Source organism: Furipterus horrens, unplaced genomic scaffold (assembly GCF_987537825.1).
Source record: "Furipterus horrens unplaced genomic scaffold, mFurHor1.1.pri manual_scaffold_13, whole genome shotgun sequence".
Lineage (NCBI taxonomy): Eukaryota > Metazoa > Chordata > Mammalia > Chiroptera > Furipteridae > Furipterus > Furipterus horrens.
In genome coordinates this window covers 43,288,466-43,316,268 of record NW_028327183.1, presented here as the reverse complement: position 1 = coordinate 43,316,268, position 27,803 = coordinate 43,288,466, and the positions used below count along the sequence as shown (strand labels likewise).

Sequence of the window (27,803 nt, the reverse complement as noted above, 5' to 3'; positions counted from 1 at the left end):
CTCCCCGTTGTTTACTTCTCGGAAAGGACCGTAGCACTGCGCCTGCGCACCCTCGCTGGCTGGCTCCTCCTTTACCGTCTGCGCCTTGTGATTAAACCCTCGTGGTTCAAGTTCAACCACCCCATTCTGAGAGATAGTTACTCCCACTCCTCTTCTAGAACAGGCAAGGGTGCTACCACTGTCCAAGGTTCAGGGGAGTCTCCTAAGCGGATATGACAGCACGTTGACCCGGAAAAAGAGGGAGCCGGGTCAGTGGATCCTTGGCCACGGCTATGGAGGGAGCCGGTTACAGGGTAAGCGCTAAGGAAGAATGCTTTCGCTTCTATTTGAAACGCCGCCCCGCGGTGGTCGGCTTTTCCCTCAGGCCGTGCCAGAGCTCGGGGAGCCCGGCCGATCCTTAGCAAATACACCATTCCCTGGTGAACGTGCTGTCGCCCTTCCCTTCACTGCCTTAAGGAAGACCCATATCTTTTGGCCCTGCCCTCTGGGCTGCTGACGTACTCTCCTGGGCCCCGCCCCTTTTGGAATACAGTTTCCACTGCCCCCCGATGCCTCGCTTGTATGCTGGTATTTGGGGTTCACCACCCCAGGTCCCTTGCTCTAGGTAATGTTTCCCTGGGCCCCGCCCTTGGGGGGGAGAACCGCACGCCCTAAGCCCACTCCCATTGGCTCCCTTCTGGGCCCCGCCCCTCACTGGTTCCCATCCTCAGGTGGTGTTTGAGAAGGGAGGCGTGTACCTGCACACCAGTGCCAAGAAGCATCAAGACCCGGACTCCCTCATCGCCGGGGTCATCCGTGTGGTGGAGAAGGTGGGCCGGGAGAGAGCAGGGCTCAGGCAGGCCCCGAGTGGGTTGGCGGCTGCCTCTGTGGGAGTGTGGTCTGGATGTCAGCAATGGGACCTTAGGAAGACTGGGCGGGGACTGGGGAGGCAGGCAGAGCTTTGTCAGGCGGGAGAGTCCAAAAGGGGGAAGAAGTTTGGCGATATGGTTTGGGCAGTGAGGAGGGGAGCCTCTCTAACTCCTCCCTCCTTCCTTCCCTCAGGACAATGACGTCCTCCTGCACTGGGCTCCTGTAGAGGAAGCTGGAGATGCCACCCAAATCCTCTTCTCCAGGAAGGTAGGCTTCCCTTTTCCACTTGCTTTTTCTTAAGTCTAGTCAGTGGAAGGCACTTGGAAGAGTTGGGTCCAATCCCAGACCCACCCGTGGGGCAGATGTAACCCTGTTTGATTTCCTTGTCTCTGTGAAATGGGGCTGCAGATGCCCATTCACAGAAAGAAAACAGATACCGTGAGATTCATGGCCATGGGGACAGCTGTCCCTTCACCCCCTTTGCTTCTTTGGAGAGCCCTGCTGGGACACAAGACGACAACTCAGCCTGTGGATTTGGGTTCCACAGGCTGTTAGCCAATAAGAACTTGAAGAAATGTGGAGTTTCCGCTGGGGCAGTCCTGCCATCATATCCATGGACGGGACAGAACCTGACTGAGACTACACTCACTTCCTTTTTTCTTTTTAATTTACTTATTTTTAGAGAGGGGGGAAGGGAAGGGGAAAGAGGAGGAGAGAAACATCATTGGGTGGTTGACTCACACACTCCCAACTACAGACCTGGCCCACAGCCGAGGCTTGTGACCTGACAAGGAATTGAACCGGCGACCCTGTGGTTCACAGGCCAGTGCTCAATCCACTGAGCCACACCATCCAGGGCTCACCCCCTTCCATAGCACTCCTTCCTCTCCTAGGACGAGATTTTGCCCTGCCTGTTATGTCCTCTCCTGGGGCTTCTTGCCAGGCCCTGTGCTGGACGGAGCTGGCACCCAGAGAAGGGTCCATTCCAGACCCTGCCTAAGCCGTCACCCCTATTCTGTTTTTGAGAAGCTGAGGAACAATGAGAGGAAGCCCCTTTTCCAAGGTCAGAGAAGCTAGGTGGTGTTGGAGCTTGGGTTTGAATGCAGGGACACTGATTCCAGAGCCTCACCTCTTCCTGGGGAGCAGGTGTTTGGGCTGGGATTCTAAAGACGGAAAGGGGGGCAGGAGGAAGTGTTTCAGGACACAGGGAAGTGGGATGTCTCTGTAGAGTGCTTTGCCAGCAAGGTGGTTGGGCCTGAATCACCAGGCTCAGAAGCTTGGACCCTGTCCTGCGGTCCCTGGGGGATCCATGGGAGGAGAAGGGTGTGAGTGTAGAAGCCCCTGGTGGGGGCATATGGGAGATGCACCAGAGGACCGAATGGAGGGAGGCTGGAGGCTAGAAGGCCAGGAAGGGGGGCGATGTGATGGGCCAGGGAGAGAGGACGAAGCTTCATATGGGGCCTTGGGGTTTCAGATGATGAGCGGGGTACAAGTGGCAATTCCAGAAACCACTACCACCATCCTCGCCCAAGGAGTTGCGGCAGAAACAACCAGAATTTTGTATTTTTCACCAAACTGGAAGGCAATCTGAGTGTTCTTGAGAATATTGCTGTTCTCCCTGGCACTTTTATTTCCAATTAGCAGAAATCCACGGGACAGGCTTCTGCAGAAAGGGGAGATATATGTTCAGGATACATTTAGCTCCAAGGAACACAAAACCAGGCTGACCACAGGTTAGGCAAATAAGTCTGCTTCTTTCATCTCGTAAGACTCCAAGAAGTGCGGGGCTGCTGGCCCTGAGTGTTGATGTCAGGGCCTGGATCACGGAGACCCTACAGTGACTGCTCTAATGGCCTTTAAATAACTGTTTCAGCCCCAGTCAAGTAGCTCAGTTGGTTAGAGCACTGCCCAGATATTCCAGGGTTGCAAATTCAGTCCCCAGTCAGGGCACATACAAGAGTCACCCAATGAATGCACAAATAAGTGGAACAACAAATCAATGTTTCTCTGTCTTCCTCTCTCCCCCTTTCTCCCTCTCTCCAAAATCACTAAATAAAAATTAAACAAAAAAACGGCTTCAGCTGCAACCATGACATCTGCCTTTGTAGACAGGAAGAACTGGGGCAAGCAGGGTGCCAAACACATCTGTCCTCCTCAGGAAGAATAAGAGATTTCCCAGAAACCCCTGCATTGCTTAGGAGTTGCGTTTGGCTGTGCATAACAGAAAGAGCAATAATAGCGGCCTATGCAAGGTAGAAGCTCCTCTCGGTTTCTGCAGATTTGCCTGTTGTGGACTTTTCATATAGATGGAATCATACAGTTTGTGGTCCTTCGTGACTGGCTTCTTTTACTTAGGACACTTCCTGTGTTCATCCATGTTGCAGCATGGATCAGAGCTTCATTCCTTCTTATGGCTGCATGATATTCTGTTGTGTGGCTCTGACATTCCGTTCTTCATCAGTTTGATGGACCCTGGGTTGATTCCACTTCCAGCTATCAGGAATAACGCCGCCATGAATGTTCCCATATAACTTCTTGTGTAGACTTTTATATTCATTTCTCTGGGGTTTGTGCCTAGGAGTGGAATTGCTGGGTCACGTGGTAATTCATGTTTCACCTGTTGAGGAACTGCTAGCCTTTCCCATGGTGGCTGCACCGTGTTACGTTCCCACCGGCTGTGTGCAGGTGCCAGCTTCTCCGCATCTGCCCCGACACTTGCTGTTACCTGTCTTTTTTTATTCTAGTCATCCTAGTGGGCATGCAGGGGTATCTGGTCACGGTTTTGATTTGAGCTGCCCTGGTGACGACTACTTATTTTAAGCACTGTGACCTCAGGCAGTCTGACTGCAGAGTGCCCTGCTCCCTGGCAGGGGAGAGTGCTTTGATTAGCACCACCAGGAGACTTGACTGAGTCCTGGCCCATTCCCAGTCCTTGGCTGGTCTGGGTGAGCCTAAGCAAGTGCTGTGCCTCCTTGGGCCTCAGTTTCCCTCTCTGTTCAGTGGGGCTCCCTTCCAGGATAGCCTCGTGACTCTGATCTGGGAATGCTGAATCCACAGCTCCTCTCTCTGTTCCCTTTTTTCCCCAAGGATGCAAGTGGGGGAGACTCCTGCACTTCTGAGGAAGAACCAACCTTTGACCCCGGCTATGAACCTGACTGGGCTGTTATTAGCACTGTGCGGCCACGGCCCCGCCACCCAGAACCCACAAGAGGTAGGCTTGAGGTGGTGCCCCTCGATGGTCATGGCTTCACGGGCTTCACTACCCACTGTCAAGATGGCCACCCAGCACTGGCCTTCCGGACCCTTCTGGACCCAGGACAGTGGATGAGGGTGCAGATTGTTGCCAGTCCAGGTCCAGCATGGCCAGCGTCTCCAGGGTTTGCAGCCTTGCTCATTCTGCCAGGCTCACTGATTGGCTGTGGGCACTCCCATGTGAGTCCAGGCCATGGAGGCGACAGTTACAGGGTGACAGGTTGATTCAGGCCATCTCTGAGTGTCACACTGTTGGGGTCACCAGGGGAGACATCTGACCCCTTGGGGGGTGGAGAAGCTTTCCAGGAAGAGACGGTGCAAGAGCCTGGCTTTGAGGGACACTTGGCATGGGGTACTGGCCTTCCACTGTGGCTCCAGCGTGGGGTTTGGAGTGAAGAGGGTCGAGGTGACTGGGGCGGGGACAGACCTGCGGAAGCTGGTCTCATCCTGAGGGCCACGGGAGCCAGTTTTGGAGCAGGCACGGGTCTGCTCCACTTGATTCATTTGAATTTCCATGGAAATGGGAGGTGGCCCCGAGCTCCCAGAGGGCGGGGCCTGGGGCCGGCTCCTGGTGGGCTCTGAGGACGCGACTGTGCCCCTCGGGCTCCACACGCCTCTCCCGACATTGTGCCACCCCGTAGGCGCAGAGCCCAGCTCCCCCCGGGACTCCTGGGCCTTCTCGGTCAGCCTGGGGGAGCTCAAGTCCATCCGCCGGTCCAAGCCGGGCCTCAGCTGGGCCTACCTGGTCCTGGTGACACAGGCTGGAGGCTCCCTGCCCGCCCTGCACTTCCACCGCGGGGGCACCCGCGCCCTGCTCCGCGTGCTCAGCCGCTACCTGCTGTTGGCCAGGTGAGCCCCACCCCGTCCCGGTGTGGCACCCCGTCGCTCCACCCTTGCATCTGGCCCCTCCAACTGACTGAAAGGCAGGAAAGGGAATTGACCAGCACGTGTAACAGCAGCGTCAGAGGGCAGCTGGGTTTCAGGAGCCGCTTCCCTCTGAGTTTCCGCCGTTCTCGGGGCGCCCGGCGACCTGGCGTGGCAAACGCTGGGCTGGCGGGTGGGAAGCAGCTCTTTCCTCACGTCCCAGCAGCATCCCGGGCTGCTGCCTCTCATCGGCTCGTCCCGAATCAGTCCCCCGGGAGGGGAGAAGGCCCTCACCCGCCAGCCCTGGGGCGCGCGCCCAGCCCGGGGCCGAGAGGAGGGGTTCCACAGTGGCGTCCAGACAGTGCGCCGGGAAGGAGGGACAAGTGCGGGCCCTCGACCTGCGTGTCACAGACCGCCTTCCCGCAGCTCCCCGCAGGACTCCCGCCTCTACCTCGTCTTCCCCCACGACTCCTCCGCCCTCTCCAGCTCCTTCCACCACCTCCAGCTCTTTGACCAGGACAGCTCCAACGTGGTGTCTGTGAGTCCCCCAGCTTGCGGGCCTAGCGGCAGGGGGCGGGGGGGCGGGACGGGGCAGAGCCGTGACCAGCGCTCGGCCCTGTCCCCAGCGCTTCCTCCAGGACCCCTACTCCACCACCTTCAGCAGCTTCTCCCGCGTGACCAACTTCTTCCGGGGCGCCCTGCAGCCACACCCCGGGGGGGGCGCCCCTGACCTTCATCCGGCTCCCGATGACGAACCCGAGCCTGGGTTCGAGGTCATTTCCTGTGTGAGTGTCAGGGTGGACCCCCGTTCCTTATGGCTGTCACCTTGGGCATGTGACTGCATTTCCCGGGGCCCCGGCTTCCTCCCCGGAAATGTGGGGATGATAGTGGCACCACCCGCATCGGGTAGCACAAGTGACTCTCTGGGCAGTGCTTACCGCACTTGCACCTGGTGCTTGTCATTATTGGGGGGCCCTTCCAGCCTTTGGGTGACTTGGTCTCTGACCCAGGGAAGAATCTGCTTCCACCCTGAATGTAACTGTTGAGCTAAGAAGGGCTGAGGTGACTAAGGTGGCCTGGGACGGGGTTGGGGGGAATGTGGAGTCCCCCACAGACGGGGCTCACCGGCCTGTGTCCCGCAGGTAGAGCTGGGTCTTCGGCCTCGTGTGGAGCGGACGCCTCCGGTCACAGAGGAGGAGTGGGCCCGCCATGTGGGCCCCGAGGGCCGCCTCCAGCAGGTCCCTGAGCTGAAAGCCCGGATCTTCTCAGGAGTGAGGCGTGGGGTCTGTGGTGGGGGGAGGATGGGCTGGGCTGTGGGGGCAGCCAGGGTCCCCCTCTGAGCTGCCTACCCGCTCCACCCCCAGGGGCTGAGCCCCAGCCTGAGACGAGAGGCCTGGAAGTTCCTCCTGGGCTACCTCAGCTGGGAGGGCTCAGCCGAGGAGCACAAGGCCCACGTGCGCAAGAAAACGTGAGTGAGAAGCTGCCGCCCCCGCCCTGCCTGGCTCCAGCCTCTGCCCTCCCAGCCTCCCACGCTGATTGGAGGTTTTTGATCAACATGTCCCAGGGGCCACAGGGCACCCGGCACATCCCAGGTGCACACGTGCGATGGCTCCCCAGCCGTGGGTGGTGAGCTGGTCACGTGCTGGGCACCACGTGTGCACGAGGGCGACAGAGGCGATGGGCGAGGCCTGCCCTGTGTCCGTGGCTGGCTTCACCCTGGCACCATAGTTTCAGTGATCACTGCTTTGCGTCCTAAACTGGGGGGCCCACCTCTCCTCTTGCCTCATATGTGTTGCGCTCCTTCTGTACGTCCTACTCCCCACGCCTGGTGGTGGTGGCAGACTTGCAACTAAAGCCCCAGCATGTTCTGTGTCCTGAATGTCAGGAGGGAGAAGGGTGGGGCCCGCTTGGGTCTGTGTGGTCAGGGAAAGGCTCTGAGGCGGTGACCTGGGCTGCGCCCTGGGGACTGGGGAGGGGGCAGGGCGTCCTCACTGGGCCTCCTGCCCTCAGGGACGAGTATTTCCGAATGAAGCTGCAGTGGAAGTCGGTGAGCCCTGAGCAGGAGCAGCGGAACTCACTGCTGCACGGATATCGCAGTCTCATCGGTGGGTTGGTGGTGGCAGGGAACCCCTCCCTCTCCAGGAGCAGGAATGAGGTCATCTGGGGGGAGATGGGGTGAGCAGCGGTGGGAGGGGCAGGGGGGCAGGGAGGAGAGCCAGGCTCCTTGGGTTTAAATCCTAGCTCTGCCATCTACTCACCATGAGGCCTTGGCAAGTGATTTTACCGCTGGCCTCAGTTTCCCCGTCTGGGTGGTTAGCAAGCGTCTGTGCTGGGAGGACGTGGTAAACGTGAAGCAGCAGCATGCCTCAGGCCATGGTGTTTGGGAGGTTTTGGGACCAGCCCACGCCTGCCTGGGGTCTGCTGGCGAGGGGAGAGGGGTCGGGTGCGGGTGGCCAGCAGAGATGGGCCCCCGGCACCATTCCCACCTCTGCACCCTGTCCCTGCAGAGAGAGACGTGAGCCGCACGGACAGGACCAACAAGTTCTATGAGGGTCCCGAGAACCCGGGGCTGAGCCTGCTGAATGACATCCTCCTCACCTACTGCATGTACCACTTTGACCTCGGTGCGGTTCCCGCGGGCAGGGTTGGCTCTCCAGGGGGTGCTGAGGGCCGAGGCGAGGCCCTCAACTCATGTCCCCACAGGCTACGTCCAGGGCATGAGTGATCTTCTCTCCCCGATCCTCTATGTCATTCAGAATGAGGTGGATGCCTTCTGGTGTTTCTGTGGCTTCATGGAGCTTGTGGTGAGGCTTGGGTGGGGGTGGGGTTTGGGTACAGGATTGGGGTGCAGCCCCTTACATGGCCCTCATCCCATAGCACGGGAACTTTGAGGAGAGTCAGGAGACCATGAAGCGGCAACTCGGACAGCTCCTGCTGCTCCTCCGGGTGTTGGACCCACCGCTCTGTGACTTCCTGGGTATGTGGCTTGGTCAGTGGGCAGGGGATGGGAAGGCCACTGACTGTCCAGGACATGTGGTCCTGATCCAAATGAGAGAAACACCTGGCATAACCCAGAACCCAAAACTTACCTGGAAGGGCCAGGTTGCAGTTGGGAGCAAAGCCTCAGCAGATGCAGGACTCTGCACAGCTGTGCGCCTGACTGACTGCTCCTGCGCTCCGCTCTCCGTCCTGGCCTCCTGGGCTGAACTTGGAGCACATCCTACCTCCACCCACCTGGAGCCAGGGCTTGCAAAGTGGTTCTCTGGACTCCCGGTGCTAGGACTGCTGCATCCCGGCTTTAAAATGTTTCATTACTTGTTCCATGTGAAAAGTGCAAGAAATTCAGATACAGGAAAGAAAGTAGAAGTTACTGTTGATAGTATTCTTTCTTTTCTTTTTTTTTTTTTTGAGATTTTATTTATTTACTGTTAGAAAGAGGAAAAGGGAGGGAGAAAGAGAGGGAGAGAAACATCAATGTGTGGTTGCCTCTCACACACCCCCAACTGGGGACCTGGCCTGCAGCCCAGGCATGTGTCTGACTGGGAACCGAACCGGCAACTTTCAGTTCAAAAGCCAGCACTCAATCCACTGAGCCACACCAGCCAGGGCGATAGTAGTATTCTTTTGAGTACAGATGATGAGTTAACTTATTTATGGGTATTGCTTCCCTGAAGTGTAGGCTCACCCTGGGGAAGGAAGATATACTGGCCTCATTTCATTGGGGAAGAAACTAAGGCCTAGAAAGCTCATGCCAGTTTCCTGGCCCACTTCGATATTAGCTGTGTCATTAAAAAGTTTTTTAAACTTCTTTATTGACCACACAGCACTTAGTCTATCTTAACAATATACAAGAATGGATTTGGCCCTGGCTGGCGTGGCCCAGTGGATTGAGTGCCAGCCTGCGAACTGAAGGGTTGCTGGTTCGATTCCTGATGAGGGCACATGCGCGGGTTGCAGGCCAGATCCCCAGTTGGGGGTGTGCAAGAGGCAACTGATCAATGTACCTCTTACACATCAATGATGTTTCTCTTCCTGTTTTTCTCCCTTCCAGTCTCTAAAATAAATAAAATCTTTAAAAAGTAACATGGATTTTTTTTTTTTTTTAATGAGAATAGATTTGACCTGGCTTCTTAGACATTGAGGTTATTTGCAGTTTTTCACCACGATGAATATAGTCTGAATAATTTCTTTAGGTAAAATTCCAGGAAGTGAAATTGTATCTAGGGCAGTACATATTTTTAGAGCTTTTGAAATGTCTGCACTGCCGCTTTTCGAGAAAGTTATACCAACTTCCTTTTTTTTTTTAATATTTTATTCACTTTTAGAGAGAGAGGAAGGAAGGGAGAAAGAGAGGGAAAGAACATCGGTGTGTGAGAGATACATTGATTGATTGCCTCTCACATGTCTCCAACCTAGAACCTGGCCCGGAACCCAGGCATGTGCCCTGACTGGGAATCGAACTGGCGACCTTTTGGTTCACAGGCTGGCGCTCAATCCACTGAGCCACACCAGCCAGGGCCCAACTTATGTTTTTGCTTGAAATTGCCTCATGCCTCCACCAGCACTGGGTCTCACTGCGTCCCTCCATGTGAGAGTGGAAAACATGGGATAGCTCACCTCGTGTGGGGTTTGGAAGGCAGGATGGGAGAGGTTCCTTTGGCACAGAGCACTGCTGTCTCAGCTCCGAGGCCTTCCCACGCTGGGAACGAGTTATTTGCCGAGACTGGCGGAGGGTGTCCCAGCCAGGGTGACTTAGTCTCCCAGTCCGACCACTGCGTCACTGTGAATTGGAACGGGATTGGCATTGATTTTGAGCTTCTCTGTGCTTAGCACCACCCCTCCCATGCTGTCCTTCTCCAGACTCCCAGGACTCTGGCTCGCTCTGCTTCTGCTTCCGGTGGCTGCTCATCTGGTTCAAGAGGGAATTCCCCTTCCCGGATGTCCTTCGGCTGTGGGAGGTGGGCCGGCCAGCTTGGGTGGGCCTGTGGGAGGTGGGCAGGGCCACATCTGGGGGGGGGGGACCTCAGGCAGAGGCTGGTCCGTCACCCCTCCCTCCGGCACTCCTAGGTGCTGTGGACAGGGCTTCCGGGACCCAATCTGCACCTGCTGGTGGCCTGCGCCATCCTGGACATGGAGCGGGACACCCTGATGCTTTCGGGCTTCGGCTCTAATGAGATCCTCAAGGTGAGGCCCTGACCCCTTCTGGTCCTCACGTTTTTCCTGCCCATCCTGACCTGGGCAGATGGCACACAGCAGCTGGATGTGACTCCGTGGAGCGCGGCACACAGTACTTTTGCAGTGGCCGATGCTCCAAATAGGGTTGTTGAAAGTATGGTTAGCTCTGAGCCCGGCCGCAGTGGGACCAGCTGCTTTTCTCCTACTCCATCCTAGCCCAGGCTCCCAGGAGGGTCCCCACAAAGCACGTGGCCTGTGCAGGAGTGGGGGAACTCCGTGCCCTTTTCCTTCCTGTATCTTGCATCTAGACAGCACGACCTCCCCTGACCCCTCCCCACCCGCTCGCCATCCCCATGGTCTTGCCTCCATTGTGCGTCACTGAGGAGGCGGGCTAGCGGGGGGGTGGGGGGTGGGGGGTGGGGGGGTGTCCCAGTGCCTGCGGGCAGGCCTGACTCACCCGCTCTGCTCCCGCAGCACATCAATGAGCTGACCATGAAGCTGAGCGTGGAGGACGTGCTGACGAACGCCGAGGCCCTCTACCGGCAGCTGACCGCCTGCGCCGTGAGTACCCCGCCCCCAACAGCCCCACTCCCTCCCCACCCCCAAACCTGACTGACTGCCCCTCTCCCTACCCTCCAGGAGCTGCCCCACAACGTGCAGGAGATCCTGGGGCTGGCCCCGCCCACAGAGCCCCGCAGCCCCTCACCTCCTGCCTCCCCTCTGCCGCTGTCGCCCACCCGGGCCCCACCGGCCCCGCCGCTGCCCGGGGACACAGCCCCGCAGCCCGACAGCAGCCTGGAGATCCTGCCTGAGGAGGAAGAGGAGGAAGGCGCGGACTCCTAAGTTGCTGGGTTGGCGGTAGCCTGCCCTACACAGCACTTTATGGAGCTCGGGCCCCATGACCCCCACCCAGGAAGCTGGGGGTGGAGCAAAGAGGGGCGGGAGCCTTGCCCCCAGCACCCTCCTGATTCGCTGATTTCGTTAACTGACACTAACAGTGCCCCGTGGGCTTCGTGTAGTTGTAGGAGGGAGGCTGCCACCTGGATGGGACAGGCTGGTACGTGGTCCCCTCTGGCCACTGCAGAGCAGGTGTCTGACCTGCTAACCTGGCCACTGAGATCGGAGAGGAGGTCCCTTGGGGATGAGTGGTGGCGGGGCTTGTGGAGGCAAGTCTCGCTGAACTGCCTGAGTTTGGGACTTTTGGAGGAGCGAGGATGGGGTGCTGGGGTGCGGCCGCCACTTAATAGTTGTGTGGGGGCACATCCGGAACACAGCCGAGATGGGGGTCCTGCAGAGCCGCTCGAATACTCTGAGGACCCTGCCTACCAGCTTCTTGTTACTTGAGAAAAATAAACTCGTGTTTAATCCACTGTCGGTGCTTTCTGTTACTCACGTCGGGCCGTCTGTGTCGTGTCGTGAGTCGGGCGAGCACTGCGCTTGGCGACCGTCCTCACCCTGCGCCGCCCTGCGGCCCGGGCGAAAGCGCGACAGCTGCGGCGGCTCCAGGGTGGGCACAGCCCCTCCCCCCAGGGCTAACGGCTTTGCTCCAAGCAAACTGGGGAGGCCCTGAGCCAGGGATGGGGCGGGACCACATGGCTTTTTCTGAAAACACTTTAATACTGGGTCCTCTAGTGCATTTTCGGCGGAGTGTCTATCTTATATGGGTCTGGGGGATGGGCGGCCTCCCCCTTTCCAGATTCGCTTAGGGCTTCGCTGCCCTCAAGTTCCTCCGCTGAGCGCACAGTTCCCTCTTCCATGGGCAGAGGCTTCTGGCTGTGGATCTTTTTGTTGATCGCCACCGCGGCCCGCAGCGCCGACTTGACAGCTGTCTCCACCCAGCCGTGCGGGTAGGCAGTGTGCTCCCCGGCGAAGTAGATGCGGCCGTAGGGGTCGGCCCAGTTGAACTCCTCCCAGTAGTCCTGCCGGAGCACCGGGGGCTGCACCACGAAGCCGCCCTGGCTGTGCGGGTCGTCCGCCCAGCGCTTGACGATGCCGGTGCCGTCCCAGAGCCGATACACAATCGGCCCGTGCAACGCCGCCACGTCCTCGAGCGCCACGAGCAGCGCGTCTTCGGGGCTCAGGCCGGCGAACGAGGCCGCCCCGTCCGACCACGTGTAAGAGGCCAGCAGCAGCGCCCCCTCGCCGGGTGGTGGGTACACTATCGTGCGCGACGGGCGGTCGGTGTTTGAGTGGCCGCCCTGGATGTGATCGTCGTGCCAGAAGGGCCGGCGGAAGCTCAGGAACACCTTGGTGGCTGATACGTAGTGCAGCGCGCGCAGCGTCTCTTGCCACTTGCGGGGCAGCAGCGGCGAGAATTTCATGCGCTGCACCGCCGGCCCGCTCGCCGTCAGCAGCACCACGTCGGCGGCCATGGTCTTCAGACTCCGGCCCCGGTGCGAGGTCCCGACGTGCACGCGCACCTCGTGCATCTCCTGTGTAATCCCCGAGACCGGAGCGTGCAGCACCACCGGCACCGACAGCGAGCTCAGCAGCGCGCGCGGCAGCAGGTCCCAGCCGCCCACGATGCGGCTATACCTGGGGGCGGGGCGGAGCATGACCCTGGCTCTCCGGCTGCCCCTTCCGCTGGCCCCGCTCTGGGCATTCCCTGGTCCCTGTTCTGGTTTCCACCTGCCTGGTGCCCTCTAACCTCTCTCCGTTACTGCCCGTAATTGGCACCTACCTGCTCCCTGAGGACCCCACCCACGCATCCGCTAGGGCCCTCTCTACTCCCCGATGTCCCCGAGGACCCCGGAACCCCGCCTCTTCTCTTCTGGGCCACGTCCTTCTCACCTGGAACCTTTCTTATCTACGTCCTCCCGATAACCCGGGATGTGAGGGCGAGTGTGGCCAGGCCCAGGCACGCTGTCACTCCTCCCCCTTTGCCCCTTCTCGCTACAAGCTGTGCCTTCTCGCCAGCCCTGCCGGCCCAATACAGGCGCCCCCCACCCCCCAGACCACCTCCACTCTGTTACTCGCCCCCATTGGCCCCGCAGGCCCTGCCCCTCACCGGAGATGATCGCTGAGGCAACTGTGGGCCCGAAGGGCCTCTGAGAAGCTGAGATAGAAGAAGCCGTCCTTGGACATCACGTCTCCCAGGAGCTGCGCTGCGGGCCAGCTCAGGTTCCCCTCCCCGAGGAGGTATTCCTGGGGGTGGATGCAGGCAGGTTGCTCCTGCTAGTGCAGCCCCCTCCCGCCCGGCCCTCCCCAGCTGAGCCTCCCCATTACGTGATACCACCGTGAGCTTAGTACAGTTCCCTGGACCTTAGAGGTCCAGTCCCCCACAGTCCACCCTCTTGTGACATATGAGGAAACTGAAGCCCAGAGATAGGACATGTCCAGCCCTATAATCAGGCAGGGAGGCCAGGTCAGGCCTGGGCCCCGGCTTCCTGCCCTCTGACCTCTGGGCCAAAGCCCTTGGGCACCTTCCTGGTCGTGGTTAGGGACACCGAGGCCCCCACTCACCAGGAGCGTGTGACTGTCAAACTTCTTCATTGCCTTTCTGCAGCCCAACATCTTGACATCTTTGAGGGCCTGCGGCAGAACGAGAAGCCTGCGTGAGCTGCGGAGCAGGACACTGGGGCCAGGCCTGGGGGCCAAACCTGGGCTCTCTTCCTTCTCCTGCCCAAGGCTGGCCATTGGCCACTCTCACGCCAGCTGCCTGGCCTTTGCCTGGGCTGTGTCCTCGGCCTTGCCCTCCACTGCTACTCAGATGTCACCACTCTGGGAAGTCTCCCTGGGTCATTAATGCCTCCTACCGCAGCACACTTGATCACCGAAATGTTCATCCCAGTTGGGTGCTATTTCACCTGTGTCTGTCTGTCCTAGGCTGTGAGCTCCGTGCAGGCAGAGACTGTGTCTGTCTCAGTGCTGTGTTGTTCTGGTGCCCAGTAACTATCTCCTGGGTCATTATGAGCACAGATGAGAGAGGAGTCCCTTCTGCTGGGCGTGAATGCTGAGGGTGTTTATTCACCAGTTCCCACCATGGCTGCCCAGCACCTGGAGCCACGGAGCTCTAGCCCCCCAGCCAGGCGTCCGAGGCCCTCGGCAGCACCCCCAGTCACCATCTCTTAAGGAGGCTCCTGTTCTAAGCACAATATCCAGTGCCCAGTCCAACCTCAGCTCTCCCCCACCTGCACACCCCTGCACTTGCCCCCCTGTCTCATCTCTGCCCAGCACACCGGTGGCCATCCTTCACCATCTTGTTCCAGTCTCATCTTCTCACTGCCCCGTCTGATTTCTGCCCTCTTCTTGGTCAACCTGGTTTCCCCACTGTGACCACAGAACTCCCTGAAGGATGAGCCCTCCATTCATTCACTCACTCACTCACCATTCACCTCACATTTCCCTGGCTCACAGAACTGGGAAGTTCCAGCACAGAAATGGCCTCAGCACAGCATCCACCCTTGTCCAGAAGGGAAGATGGACAATTAGGAGCTACCAGAGAAGGGGGAGGCTGGCTCCTCCCTGGGGACATCAGGGAGGGCTTCCTGGAGGAGGGGGCATTGGCTCTGGTTCTTGAGGGATGAACAGGGTTCCCTGGGTAGAAAAGGGAAAGAGTCTTCCAGGGAAGGCAGGCAGGGCAAGCAGATCCAGGGGAGAGGATGAGGCCTGAATTGGAGCCAAGGCTGTGGCAACAAAGAGATGGGAACAGTTCAAGGATGTGGCGGGGGACAGACAGTGAGGATGGCATCTTGTAGTCTGCCTTGTGACTGGGGCTGGGGGTGACAGGCCTGTTGTGAGATAGGGGACCCGGGAGTCTGAGAGAGTCAAGATCAGGGTCTTGGGCGTGACCAGGGGGAGACGATCCTAGGTGTGGGTCTCAGGAGATGAATTTGGAAGACAGCCTGCAGGTTGTCCAGGACAGCATGTGGGTGACAAGGGCATCAGAGACTAAAGGCTGATGGAGCTTTGGGGATCAGTAGAGTTTGTGGGGAAACTAAAGGTTGAAGAGGTGGCGATGGGAGAACAGAAGGCACGAGGGAGAGAAGGCAGGCCAAGCCAGGGGGACACGAAGGGGCACGGCACAGACCAGTGTGGAGGGCAGGGCTGCAGGGCGGGAGGGCGCGCCCACCTTGTTGAGAGCCATCTGGAAGATGTCCTCGGGCGCGTGGCCCGCTTCCCGGGGGCGCAGGTCGTAGCCCAACTTCTCGGGCATCTTCTCAACCACGTAGTTCCGGAGCTTCACGTCGCTCACCTGTGTCCACGCATTCTTGTCGTACTGGGTGAACTGGGTCAGGTTGAGCCCCAGGCTCTTGCAGAGCTCGTGGAGGATCCTGAGGGAGCAGGCAAGGTCGGTGAGGTGCAGCAGCGGGCGTAGGGGCTCCCTCTCCCCACGGGCCTTAAAGAAGGGAATGGGGCGAGTAGGACAGCTGGGGACAGGGGTTGGAGGTGGGCAGGAGGCTGGAGATTGGCTATACTTGGGGTCATCAGTGTTGGGGACAGGAATGAAATGGGAACAAGGTTGGGAGGCTGAGAGCCGCCCCGTGTAGGACTGGGTTTGGAGTGGGAGCTGGCATTAACTGGGGCTGGGTGGGGACTTGGGATGGGAAAGGGCCCTGGGGGGGGAGGTAGAGCTGAGGGCCCGGAGGCACTGGGCGGGGCTAGCTCAGGCTCCAGCTGGACTTGGTGGCCTGGGCACTCTGGGGGTACAGTGGTGGGGCTGGGATTAGGAAAAGAATGGAGTTGGGGACTGGGTCTCTACCTGACTTGACTGGGGAGACAGGTTGGGTCAGAGCTGAAGTCCAGGCAGTACTGGAGGAGGGCTGAGTTGGGGAACTGGTTGAGTCTGGCCTCACCTGTGCGAGCTGGGCATACGCATGGCTCCCAGCTCCCCAATCCAGCCCGTCTTCTCATCACGGTAGGTGAGGATGCGGCCCCCGATCCTGCTGTCTGCCTCCAGGATGGTCACCTGAGGTGGGGGGAGACCTTGAGCAGGGCCCTTCAGCAACTTCCACTGACCCCTCCCCTCAGCAACTTCCACTGACCCCTCCCCACCCTGTGCCAGCCCCCCAACTGTCCATTGCCACAGCAGCACAGACTTAGACTTTATGGGGAGTTGGGAGAGGCTGGTGGGAGAACAGAATGTCACAGGGAGTATGTACAAAATGACAATTTCCCAAGTGTGACAAGAAGGCTGCTGGCCAGCTTAAAGAGGGATTTCCCAGCTCAGGGAGGGGGAATTTCTCCTGTGAAATCTCTTTGATTTCAGTGAGGGGGACAGTGGTTAGACTTCAGGGGGCACTTCCCCTTGGGCAAAGTGTCCGTCTCCACAACCTAAATTCCCCCCAAAAGTTTGGAGGACATTTCCGGGGACTTCCCTCCGGGGCGACAGAGTGGAGCAGGGAGTCAGGGGCCCCTCGGTGCAGCACACGCTCCCTCTGGGGCTCACAGCAGAGCAGGGGTTTCAGGCCTCACTCTCAGACCCCGCAGAGTGAAGCATAGCTCCCTGTTCCCCACCCCCACCATTCCCACCCCTCCGCAGGGATGTGTCCCTCCAGTTGCAGCAGGAAAGACTCCAAGTAGACTGCAAGCAGCACCACTCACCTTGTGTCCAGCGTTGCTGAGCACCTTGGCGGCCACCAGCCCGGCCACACCAGCACCGACCACGATCACCCTCTGGGGCTGTAAGGTCCGATTGAGGCCCAAGGTCACAACCTTGAGCAGCTGCTCATAGTCAGGGTCATGCATGCATCTCTCAAAGGGATCCTGGCTGTGGGCAGTCTTCCACTCTAGGCAGGCCACCAGGCCGAGGAGCATGGGGACCAGGGCAAGGAGGCGCCGGGCTGGGGAGGAGGACAGGGTCAGTGGGTACGTGGGGGAAGAAGAGCAGGCTCTGCCCACAGCCCCCAGTGCCCCTCCTCCGCTCACTTACCCAACGAGGCCATGACTCTCACTGGGAGGTGATGTCTGGGTTGGAGGGAAAGCAAGGACCACTGTGACAGAGGCTGGGGTCCCCCTCGGCTCCGACCTCACCCCTCTCCCCTCCACTCTCCTCTCGCCACCATTCTCTGGACGCATGTGGCCCCTGGCCCTGGCCCCCCAGTCTTCTGTTCTGCGCCTCCCTTTCTGCCCTTCTGCCCCACTCCCTGCACCCCTCTCCTCATCTTTGCCTCCTTGTCTTTCTCTTCTCTCTTCCTGCTTTTTCTCACCTCCTGTCTGTCTCTATTCTCAGTGACCCCCCACCCCCGTCCCCCAGGCTCTGTTTCTGCGGGTCCCCATCTCTCCCAGCCTCCTCTGTACCTTGGCTGTCCCAGCACAGCAGCAGCGCCTCCTCCCTCCTCTGTCCCCTCCGCTAGTCTGTCAGGTCCCCCTTCTCTGTCCTTAAACCATCCGGGCCCCGCCCTCCCCTCCCTTCGGGAAACTGGGCTGTAGGGAAACGAAACTGCTTTCCCGGGTCCCAGGGTCAGGTGGTCAGAACCTAGTTGAGGCTGGCGGGGGCGGCCGGTGGGGCAGAGGGGTCGGGAGGAAGCAAATCAGTGTCATTTCTTCCTGTTGGCCCAAATAGTTCTGGGGCGGCTGGCAGCCGGAAACAAGCATAATTAACTGTCGTGGGGGGGGGGCTGTCTCCTCTTTGCTCTCTCTGCCTCCTTCATTCTCGCAAGGGGGAAGAGGGGGTCTGGCCTTGGGGCTCCCCGTGACAGCCCCTGAATCCCTCTCTGTGTCAGCTGCTGCTGTGCTCTGAACGGCACTTACTGACTCCCCTGCCCTCCCACAGGGCGGCTCTGAGTCTGTCTCCCCGTCCGTGGAAGGGGCACCACGGGGGGCCTCCCAGGCAGCGGCGCAGTGGTCAGCCTGCCTCAGGCCTGGCCGGGCACCACCCAGCCAGCCAGGGACCTGGGCGAGGGCCTTCCCCTCTGTGGCTCCAGCCTACAGCTGTCAGGTGGAGGATTAGGCACTGAATCCAGGTCAGACCCTGTGACCAGCACACGGGGCGTCCCGGAACCTGCCCATCAGGAAATGCCAGCTGCCCACCGTGAGCAGCCCCGGCCTGGGGTACGATGCAGAAATGGCCCCAGGAGCTTCTGCCTCTCTGCCTTTGCCACCCCCATCTCTGGGGCACTTTTCTCCTGAGGGGTGGGTGGCGGGCAGTGAGAACAAGATGACTGGGCTGTAAGGAGCCCCCACACGGGGCAGCAGGGGACTCAGGGCTGAGGGGCTTTGGCAGGGGGCACGCGGCTGGTCCCCTGAGGTGGGTGGGGTGGAGAGGCAATTGGGGGATTTTTGCTGGGGTGGGAGGAGAGGGCTCCAGGTGGCCAGGGAGGTGGGAAGGCTGAGGGCAGCAGATGTGCAGATGTGCGGCAGTGATGGGACCGGAAAGTCCGAGCAATAAATCACAGAGGGATGTGGTTGGACGGAGGGTAGGGGTGAAGGAGGGCAGGCGAGTGAGTCAGAGAGCACGTGGCACAGGGGTGAGGGGCAGGGAGGCCGAGGCCAAGAAGAAAACAAAATCAGTGAGCTGGACAGAGCTTGGAGTGGGCACGTGTCAGTGAGACAGCGCAGGTGCAGGGGAGCCTGCTGGGTGACAGCCGCTCTGAGCTGGTCCCCGGCTCAGTGCGTTGCATTCACGGGGACCTCACAGTGCTGCACTTGACGGGGAGGAGACTGAGACTCAGAGATGGCGACTGGGCGGTTAGGGGAAAACCCCAGGCCCTGCCCGAGGCCTCAGAGCCGGCAGGGAGGGGGGCTTCCCACGCAGACCCCGCCTGCTGCACTCAGTGACATGGGGGTGCGCGTGCCACCAGGTCAGGCCTCACTCGCAATAGCAGCAGCGGCACCTGGAGCATGGATTCTCCTCTTGTCCCAGACACCCATGAGGGGGGACCCTGGCCTGCAGAGCGTAAGGTGTGCATCCCGGGTCCCACAGTGGGAATGGGCAGGTGGCCCTGCGGCGTCAGGGCCGAGTCCCACACAGAGCAAGGAAGCAGAAGGAACATGGGAGCGGAAAGTGGGGAGGCAGCAGGGGCTCGCAGGCCTGGGGCACTGGGCCCCAGAGAGGCTGGGGTGGCCTGCTGAGGGCCCCTGCTGGGGCCCCTGAGCCGACCCCTGGGTTTGTCCATACAGGGCTGCTCTTCAAAGTCCCTCTGGCTCTGGGCACAGCCCAGGCTCACCTGCTGGACTCCAGGAGAAGTGGAGCGCAGCCCTCCCCCAGGACACCCACTCGAGGAGTCAGCGGGCCAGAGGGAGGGAGGGAGGGAGGGAGGCCGCGTGGGACTCAAGGGGGCTGCCCAGAAACAGGCCGCAGCGCGCACCAGAGGAGGGGTCCGCCTAGGGCAGGGCCTGCTCCACCCCCTCGCCTCCGAGGAAATGGCTGTGGGTGCGCTTCAGTCCCACAGGCCGGATGCCCTGTTCATGCGCCTTCATTTATGCCACCAGCCACTTGACCAGGGGGCGATGGGATCAGTTGTCCCCACTTTTCAGTGTACAAAACTGAGGCCCAGGAAGTCACCAGCTAAGACGTGGCAGAGCCTGTGTTTGATCCCAGTGGCTTGGCTCGGGCTCTGTCCCAGCAACAAGCCCAGGCTTGTGGACTGGAGACAGGGCCAGGCAGGGTCCTCCACCTCAGCACTATGGCCGTTCGGAGCCATCTTTGTGGGGGTCGCCCTGTGCACTGGAGGCTGCTGAGTGGCGTCACTGGCCTCGACCCGCTAGATGCCAGTAGCACCTGCCCCTCAACCTGTGACAACCATCAATCTCCAGACGTTGCCATCTGTTTCTGGGGTTAGGCTGGTAGAATCCCCAAGAGCGACCAGATATGGTCCAGGATAGAGCCCTGGGTACACTGGCAGGAAGGCCACATAGCCATGGTTGTCTTGGAGTCACAAGACTGAGTTGTCTGGCGATTGCTTTGGTAGAAATACCTAGACCTTCCAGAGCCATTCCCGATAATACTAAGAAGACTGGTGTCAGGCTTACATGCAGGGTGTGGATGGAGGTGGAATGGGCTGGGGAAAGAGGATTCGGATTAGGTCAGGTTCCCTAAGCTTGAGGGTAGGAGACACACACACAGTGAGGCTTGGGGGTGGGGGCAGATGGGGGACCAGGCCTGGGTTTCCCAACAAATCGTGTATGTTTGTTTCCATTAATGTTGGGAGTCTGGTTTTATGGCGGAATTTCTGCAAAACAACCTCAATCCTTCCAGATAAAAACTGTCTTTAGCAAGAAAACCCCCCTGTACTCAGTTTGCTCCTAAAACCACAAAGATGATTCTAATGGGGTTTAGGTCAAGTTCGAAGCAGCCAGAGATCTGGCCCGCCCCCTGGGGGCCTCTGTGACTCATCCGGGCAGCTAGTGGCGATGGCGGCTGCACAGATGTTGTGGGACAGGGCGAGGGCCTCATGGGCATCCTTTCCTCTGCGTTGGATCAAAGACCCTGAGTGGCTGGTGTTAAAACTTTCACCTCGTCTCAGAGAGGAGCCGAACCTGCCCAGGGGACCCCCGGAGCCCCAGGCAGAGGTCAGGGATCCAGACCTGGATAGGGAAGGGGAACAGAGGGCAGAGGGCAAAGGGCAGAGGACAGGCTTCCCTTCTCACGGAGCCCTCCTGCCCCTCCTTCCCATTTCCAAAACCCCGGTGCCAGGGGTGGGGCGACACTCACTGCACGGCTGGGTCTGGGGGGCTCTCGCAGTGCCCATGGCCTTTCTGGTCAGCCTGGGACAGAAGTCATCGTTGGGCATGCATGGAACCAAGGTGAAGAGCCGTGGCTTTGTCCCGACTCCCTTGTGGGACCAGCGGTGCCTGAGCCCTGGTGTGGGGTCAGAGCGGTCGGGAGACGTGGAGGGCAGGCCCTCCCTTCTCAAAAGCTTATTATGGAAAATTAAAAGCATATATAAACACAACCAGACTAGGATGACGGACCCAAGTGCATTCATGGCCTCACAGCTCATCGTGTGTCATTTACATTTTCTCCCTCCCCCACTGAATTATTTTAAAGCAAATCCCAGACATATGGTTAATTTGTTGCTAAATACGTCAGGATGTTTCTGTAAAACAGGGGTTGGCAAATTTTCCTGTAAACATTTGAGGCCTTTTGGGCCAGTGTCTCCTTTTCACCTATTCAACTCTGCCCTCCAAGAGGCAACTACAAATGAATGGGTGTAGCTGTGTTGCAATAAAACTTTATTTATAAAAACAGGAAGTGGGGTACTTCATTTGCCAACCTCTGCTCTAAAAGAGCTTACTTTTTAACAAATAAAATTCTATTATCACATTTAAAATGGCATTAAACCACTGTCCACATTTCCCTGAGTGTCTCAAACAACGTTTTTTTAACTGATTTGAATCAAGATTCAAGTAAGAGCTCACACTGCATTTGAGTGATATCATTGTCACTTTCAGTTCAGTGGACTTGGGGTCTGTGTCCTTAGAACCAGGGGGTCTGATGTGACCCCACAGCTCCAGGCTAGACCTGAGCCTGCAGAGCAGCTCAGCAGGTCTGGTTTCTGCCTCGGGGAAAACTCTGGGACTCACGGGACTGACCCAAGGTGATACGCGGGGTGCCCAGTGAGTCAGCGTTTGAAGTGATCACAGCCACGGCACAGAGGCAGCTTGGGGCAGCTCAGCCTGGCTGGGGGCTGGCCGGTGTCCAAGGCAGACCTGGCCTCAGCTGCTGCCCTGAGTCCAGACCCTTCAAGCGCTTAGCCGGTTCTGAGGCAGCCGTGTTGTGCTGGCTCGCAGCAGTTCATGAGTCTACTGGTTAAATCTCAGGATCTTTGGTTTTGATTTGCAAACCATTATTAAAAAATTATAAATATTTACAATTAATTTTGTTTAAAAAAGATAATACACAACATTCATCACTTTCTAAGTATTTGCTTACATTTTACCACTACACATGCTCTGGATGTGAATGTATCTGAATAGCGTGCGTCCATTTCCCAAATTCAAGTTGGGAGACTCCAGGTTGGTGGCCTGAAATCAGCCCCGGTGGAACTCTTCACACCGCGGGAACTAGCACGTGCCTCCCGTTGGGGCTTCCCCCACCCTGGAGGACACTGCTGACCAGCACACCACTGTTGGGGCCCCCATTCCAGCCCCCCCCCCCGCCGGGAGATCAAGGCTGCCCTCTCCCTCTGGCAATCTCTAGCTGTCTCAAACTCCTGATCCTCCTGATGCCATGCTGCGCTGGAGGCAGGGGCCTCACCCTGCGGAAGGGGCTGGGCCATTGGCACGGGAGGCAGTTGTTTGCGGGGGCTGAGATGAAAAGCTAGCCACAACCATAAATACAAGTTACTCTTATCCCTAATCAGGGAGAAGAAAGGCAGTAACAGATCACTGAGGAGATTCACCTTTACTTAATGCAGAGGACCTTAAGTAAAGGCCCTGTGTCTGGACGGGCAAGGGAGCACTGTTTTCTTCCTGGAAAGGGAAAGTGCAGTTACAATGGAGAGCTCACCCGCAGGGGGGCACCCAGTCCACCGCTGACCCCGCTGCACCCTTGGGGGACCATGAAGCCTGCTGGGGCCACGTCCCCCCCAGCGCCAAAACACCATAGCCATCCCTCCCATGTGGCCACTGTCCAATTTATAAGAATTGCTTGTATTCTTCAAAGCAGGAACTCCAAGGTACTCTGGGGTGTGGGAAGAAAAATGGAACAATTTGTTTTTATTTAAAAAATACAAAAACAACTATAAGAAAGCAGTGAAGCTTTACTGATGTTTCAATGTGCAAAATAATAGGTATATTATTTATATACGTTGGAAATGCAAGCTCAAGAAAAAAAACTTTTTAAAAAGATTCACTTATTTTTAGAGAGGGGAGGGGAAGAGAGGGAGAGAAACATTGATTGGTTGCCTCTCACATCCCCAACCAGGGGCCTGGCCCACAACCAGAGACCTGACTGGGATTTGAATTGGCAACTTTTTGGTTTGCAGGAAGATGCCCAACCCACTGAGCCACACCAGTCAGGGCAGAACATTTTTCTTCTTTTATCACCTGTGCAGCCCCTGCCAGGACCTCCTAGGGCACAGGGGAACATCATTTTTGTAACCTCAAATGCCAGCTCAGGGTCTGCTGTGTAGCAAGGGCCCCACAAATGGATGCTGAACGAATCAATGTAGGTAAAACACACACTACTCCTACTCCTTACTTTCCAGGGCACTCAAGGCCTCTCTCTCCTCCCTTCAGGGGGAGGCGGTGGGGTGGGGGGCATCAGATGTGGGTCACAGGTGAAGTCAAGGCTCACAGATGGCACAAAGGGCCAGCACTGTAGGTGGGGGGCTTGTGGAGAAGCCACCGGGGTTGCTGGGGTCTCCCTCCACCTGCTCTATCTGGACATCACCTGGCGTAGCCCCAGGTAACCTGGAGAGGAATGCTGCGAACACCTGTGGCCCTGAGGGATGGTGACCCAGCACATCTGTTCTCCCACAGGTTCCTCTTCCGTCATCAGCCCCTGGAACCCAGGGCTTGAACGTGTGTAGATGCCTCAACAGTGTCAGTCTGCCTTGTTTCTGAGTTCCAGACAAACAGCTTCCCCCGACAGTCCTCTGGAACCTGCTCTTTTTAACCAGCTTTCTCCTTTCCAGTTAGCCACGTTGACAGCAGCTCGTAGTTTTGTTCCACAACAAACTTTATTTTATTCAGGAAAACAACACACAGTCCTAGGTACTTCCGAGCGCAGCGAAGTGTAACAGCGAACGTGAACGCCCCAGGGACATGGCCGCCCGGCCTCCTGACGCTCAGAGCCAAGTCTGTGCTGCCCCTGAGGCCGCCGCAGCCATCTCAGCAGGCTGCCTGTGGGTTTGCCTGTAGGCCGGGGTTCACTTCTATTGTTTCTTCCCTCCAAACATATGGCAGGGATTGCGCTGAGGACACAAAGGGGAACAACACTCCCTGCCCATGGGGGTTCACAATCTGACAGATACAGCGCAGCAGGGGTCACCAAGGGTGCAAACTCAGTGTGGTGTGGGGACTGCAGGGCGACCACCTGACCCAGCTGCATGGTGGCCAGGGTGAGGCCCAACATAGAGACCAGGAAGCCAAGGCGCTGTATCTGCCAGGCAACAGGAAGGCCCCCTGGCGTGAGCCTGGCCCTTCTTTCAACACCTCCTTCAAGCCCCTCATCTGACTTGTCTCCTGTAAAATTCACTACTGCACCGTCTGTTCTAGTCACACGTCACTTTGCACGCATGGCCCGCTTCCGCACGTACACATCTCAGACCAGTCTGCTGTCTCCCTGAGAACAGACTTCCTGCACTGCACCCGCGACCGCGTGCGGACAGAGGGGCTGCCCGGGAACGCCGGCTGGGAGACAGAGGGCTCCCGGGGGAACCGGCACTTGCCCAGCGCCGGGCTGGAGTGAGAGGCCGCAGCAGCTGAAGAGGGCGTGGGACACACACAAGACACACAGCACAAGCTCGCCCAGGCTGCGGCCAGACCAGAGCTCGCAAAGCACTTCTACTCATTAGTGCGAGAAGTTGAATCACAAAGCAGTTCTCCCAACAGCACAATGACATGAACGAAACAGACAACCCAACAACTATTTCATTGCAAACGAAAGCTACACAGTAACTGCGCACTCCCCCCGCGGTGAACACCCCCGGGCCCGCAGGCTACGGCCGCCTGGTGCTCAGTCGAACGTAATTCGGAAGCTGCGCTCCTGCTCCTTGCGCCGCCCCTCGCACACCTTGGTCACCTCCTCCACCTTCCTCTGCAGCAGCGCCGAGTTCTGGTCGATCCACTGCAGGGAGTCCATGTGTGCGTTGAGGATCTTGCAGATCTGCTGCAGTGGGTCGCTGGTGTCGGCAGGGCCCCCGGACGTGTTCAGGTGCTCGATGATGTCCTTGAGGTCCTGGGCCATGCGCTTCAGCTGCGCGTCGATGTTCTCAGCCAGCTTGTAGGTCTTCTCGCGCTCCTCGTCGGCGTGCTGCAGGTAGACGGTCCCGCTCTGCTCCTTCACTGACTCCTCCAGCGGGCTCAGCAGGTCCTCCAGCTCCTTCTGCTGTGACAGGATGAAGTCGAGCTCTTGGTCCAGCCTCTTCTGGTCCAGCTTCACCTTCTCCACCTCGCGGTGGAGAGCAGTGATCTTCTCCCCGTTCTCGATCAGTGTGCGGTCCCAGGCGTTGACCTGGGTGGCCTGCTGCAGGAAGTGCCGTTCCTGGTCCTCCAGCTCCAGGCTCCACTTGTTGATCAGACTCTCCAGCTGGGCGTAGGTCATCACCGGACTGGTGGACACCCCGCTGGCTGCACTGGGCCCAGACGGAGCCGTGATGGCAGTGGGCGCACTGCTGGCGATGCCGGCTGGTGCCAGGGGTTTTAGATTCAAGGCAAAGCTGCTGCTGCTGCTGCTGCTGGTGGCGGCGGCGGTGGATGCAGCTGTGGACGTGGTAGAAGGGGCCTTTAAGCTGAAGCCCAGCGCGCCAGCCCCAGAAGTGCCAGCCGTGGTTGCTGGGGCACCAAGGGAGAGCCCAGTGGTGGCAGACGAGGTTGGAGCGGTAGCCAGAGAGGCAAAGAGCGTGGGCCCAGCACTGGAAGTGGCGGTAGTGGGTGCAGGAGCAGCTGGCTGTGTGGCTCCCACTCCACTGGCTGCTGGTGTGGCAGGAGTGAAGTTCAACCCAGCAAGTGTCGTGGGCTGAGCTGAACTCCCTATCGAGCCGATAGTGAAAGTGGAGGTTCCCCCAGGCTGGGACGTGCTTCCGCCTGTGAATGAGAAGCCCCCGGGTGTGGCGGACGGGGCGGCAGAGGTGGTAGTGGCGCCAAACACGAAGCCGCCGGAGGGTGCCGTGCCCTGGCTGGAGGTGACGGTGCTCGAGATGGCGTTGGTGAGGGCGCTGCCGCCGAGCCCGAAGCCACCGGGCTGCGCTGCAGCCGGGGTGGCAGCTGCATTGCCCAAGCTCAGCTTTGGAGCGCTGATCCCTAAGGAGAACCCAGCTGCTCCCGTGGCAGGGGCTGTGGTTCCAAAACTGAATCCTGGGGTCTGAGTCGCTGGCACTTGGGTCGTGAGTGAGAACAGGCTGGTTGAAGAGGTGCTTGCAGCAGGTTGGGATGAAGTCCCAAAGTTAAACCCACCGGTGCCAGACGTAGAGAAAGAAAACCCGGTAGCAGGGGTGGTTGTTGCGGTCTTGGCAGTGCCGAATGTGAACCCGCCTGTGGGAGCCCCAGTGCCTCCAAAATTAAACCCGCTCATGGCTCCGGACTTCAGTGGTAGCAGCTACTCCAGCTCCCAAAGCAAATCCGTCAGCGTCTGCAACCTTGGGAAGATTTTTAAAGCAGAGGAAGTGACATTATCAGATTGCAGTTTCAGAAAGGCAACCTCATCAGCACGACGGAGTGCGGTGGGACTGGACAATCCTAATATGCGGCTGCTCTCCTCTTCCCAGCCAGGCCCTGCTCAATACAGTAGGAGAGGAGGAGCTGGGGCGGGCACAGGGCGCACAAGCGGGCGCCCTGCTGTGGGGGCTGGAGGCCAAGAGCAGGTACTGACCTCAGCCCTGAGAAGGCAGCCAGATTCGAGGAGCTAGAAGCACATACATGACACCCTTAGGGCTTGCCCCCGGGTCCCCTGCTGACCGCAAACGGGAAGGGGGGAAGAGCTGGGAAGAGGATGCTTCCTTGAGCGTCCTTCTGGACCTCATAGAAACAGGCCCTGGAAAGCTGAGCTGTTGGTATTCCTCGTCATTTAGGAGGATAAAGAACAGGTTGGAGCGACCCCCCATCCTCCTTCTAACTCAGGGGTGGGACGAGACCCAGGGCTCCACGGGGACTGACTCATTCAAGGAGACACAGAAACCCAAGCGGCCAACGAGAGACCTCCCCTGGGGTTTCTCCCCCGGTTCTTGATAGCAGGTGGCCTCCTTCCCCTGCAGGTGCAGGGCACACAGGATGTGCACCTGGGGCACCCCCATCCTCTCTGCCACCACCAGAGAACGTGAGGGGGTAGGGGAGGGAGAGCATGTCCCCACCCCATCTTCCCCAGAAGCTTCACGAGCCAGCACATCCCTCTTCAGTTTAAACTGACCAGATTTCTGTAATTTCTGAGAAAGTGCTGAGCAGAGCCATCCGTTAGCTGAAAAGTCATGCGTGTCCTTATAAAACAGAACAGAGGGACATTTGACTAAAGGAGCAGAGACCACGTAGCAATGGAAGCAGGAACGGGAGTGACGCACTTGGAACTGGGAGACAGAAAGGGGCCGTGGGCCAAGGAGTGCGGGCAGCCTTGAAAAGCTGGAAAAGGCCAGGAAGGAAAGCACCCCTCCCCCGGCGCCTCAGGAAGGAACCATCCCTGCGGACACCCTGACTGAGCCCAGTGCCACAAACGGACCTGATCGGTAGGAGAACCGGCCGCGAGGCCTGTGAAGATGTGTGAGCGTGATCACAGCGCACACACAGCTGGGAGGCAGCCCGTGCTGGACAAGTGAGGCCTGAGCCTGTGACTACCCAGTGCTGTGGCCTGAGACAAGCGACAGCAACCTCTCTGAGGCTCAGCCCCACCACCAGGAAAGTGGGGTGGCAGCGGACAGCAGGGCCCTGGTTAGGGCGCTCACTGTTCCTGCTGCTGCGCCTGCACACGCCCACTTCAGGCCCACGGTGAGGAAGGACTGTGTAGTTCAGGCTTAACTGGGCGGCAGGAGCTGTGGCTGTGGCTGCCAAGGCGGAAGTGCCAGCTCCAGCGCAGAGCAGGGCACTTCCAGGCAGCGGCCCAGCCCTGGCAGCGGTGTGCCCTGCTCTGT

The 27,803-nt window shown here is 58.8% G+C and overlaps 3 protein-coding genes across 5 annotated transcripts; 1 reads left to right on the top strand and 2 right to left on the bottom strand.

Annotated features, from left to right (window-relative positions):
- The first annotated feature begins 76 nt into the window (after positions 1–76).
- On the top strand, positions 77–11,509 carry TBC1D17 (TBC1 domain family member 17). The gene is made up of 17 exons (XM_090259610.1): positions 77–293; positions 711–809; positions 1,042–1,116; positions 3,937–4,060; positions 4,743–4,950; positions 5,392–5,503; positions 5,592–5,750; positions 6,108–6,236; positions 6,330–6,433; positions 6,976–7,070; positions 7,473–7,589; positions 7,669–7,769; positions 7,843–7,942; positions 9,826–9,923; positions 10,033–10,149; positions 10,615–10,701; positions 10,780–11,509. The coding sequence occupies exons 1-17, from the start codon at positions 273–275 to the stop codon at positions 10,981–10,983; spliced, it is 1,950 nt and encodes a 649-aa protein (XP_090115736.1). The 5' UTR covers positions 77–272; the 3' UTR covers positions 10,984–11,509.
- On the bottom strand, positions 10,772–17,860 carry IL4I1 (interleukin 4 induced 1). 3 transcript variants are annotated; one of them, XM_090259604.1, is made up of 8 exons: positions 17,558–17,649; positions 17,012–17,046; positions 16,684–16,922; positions 15,936–16,048; positions 15,212–15,413; positions 13,603–13,671; positions 13,148–13,284; positions 10,772–12,675 (listed from the first exon to the last, which is right to left on the bottom strand). In XM_090259604.1, exons 1-8 carry the CDS (start codon positions 17,620–17,622, stop codon positions 11,769–11,771), a joined length of 1,767 nt encoding a protein of 588 aa, XP_090115730.1. In that variant the 5' UTR covers positions 17,623–17,649; the 3' UTR covers positions 10,772–11,768. The 3 variants fall into 3 exon arrangements, with proteins under 3 accessions (XP_090115730.1, XP_090115732.1, XP_090115731.1); XM_090259606.1 differs by lacking the exon at positions 17,558–17,649 and adding an exon at positions 17,833–17,860 and having other exon boundaries at positions 10,773–12,675; XM_090259605.1 differs by lacking the exon at positions 17,558–17,649 and adding an exon at positions 17,380–17,437 and having other exon boundaries at positions 10,773–12,675.
- A 6,740-nt stretch (positions 17,861–24,600) lies between these two features.
- On the bottom strand, positions 24,601–26,357 carry NUP62 (nucleoporin 62). Its single transcript, XM_090260484.1, has one exon. The coding sequence runs from the start codon at positions 26,258–26,260 to the stop codon at positions 24,704–24,706; it is 1,557 nt and encodes a 518-aa protein (XP_090116610.1). The 5' UTR covers positions 26,261–26,357; the 3' UTR covers positions 24,601–24,703.
- Between the last annotated feature and the right edge of the window lie 1,446 nt (positions 26,358–27,803).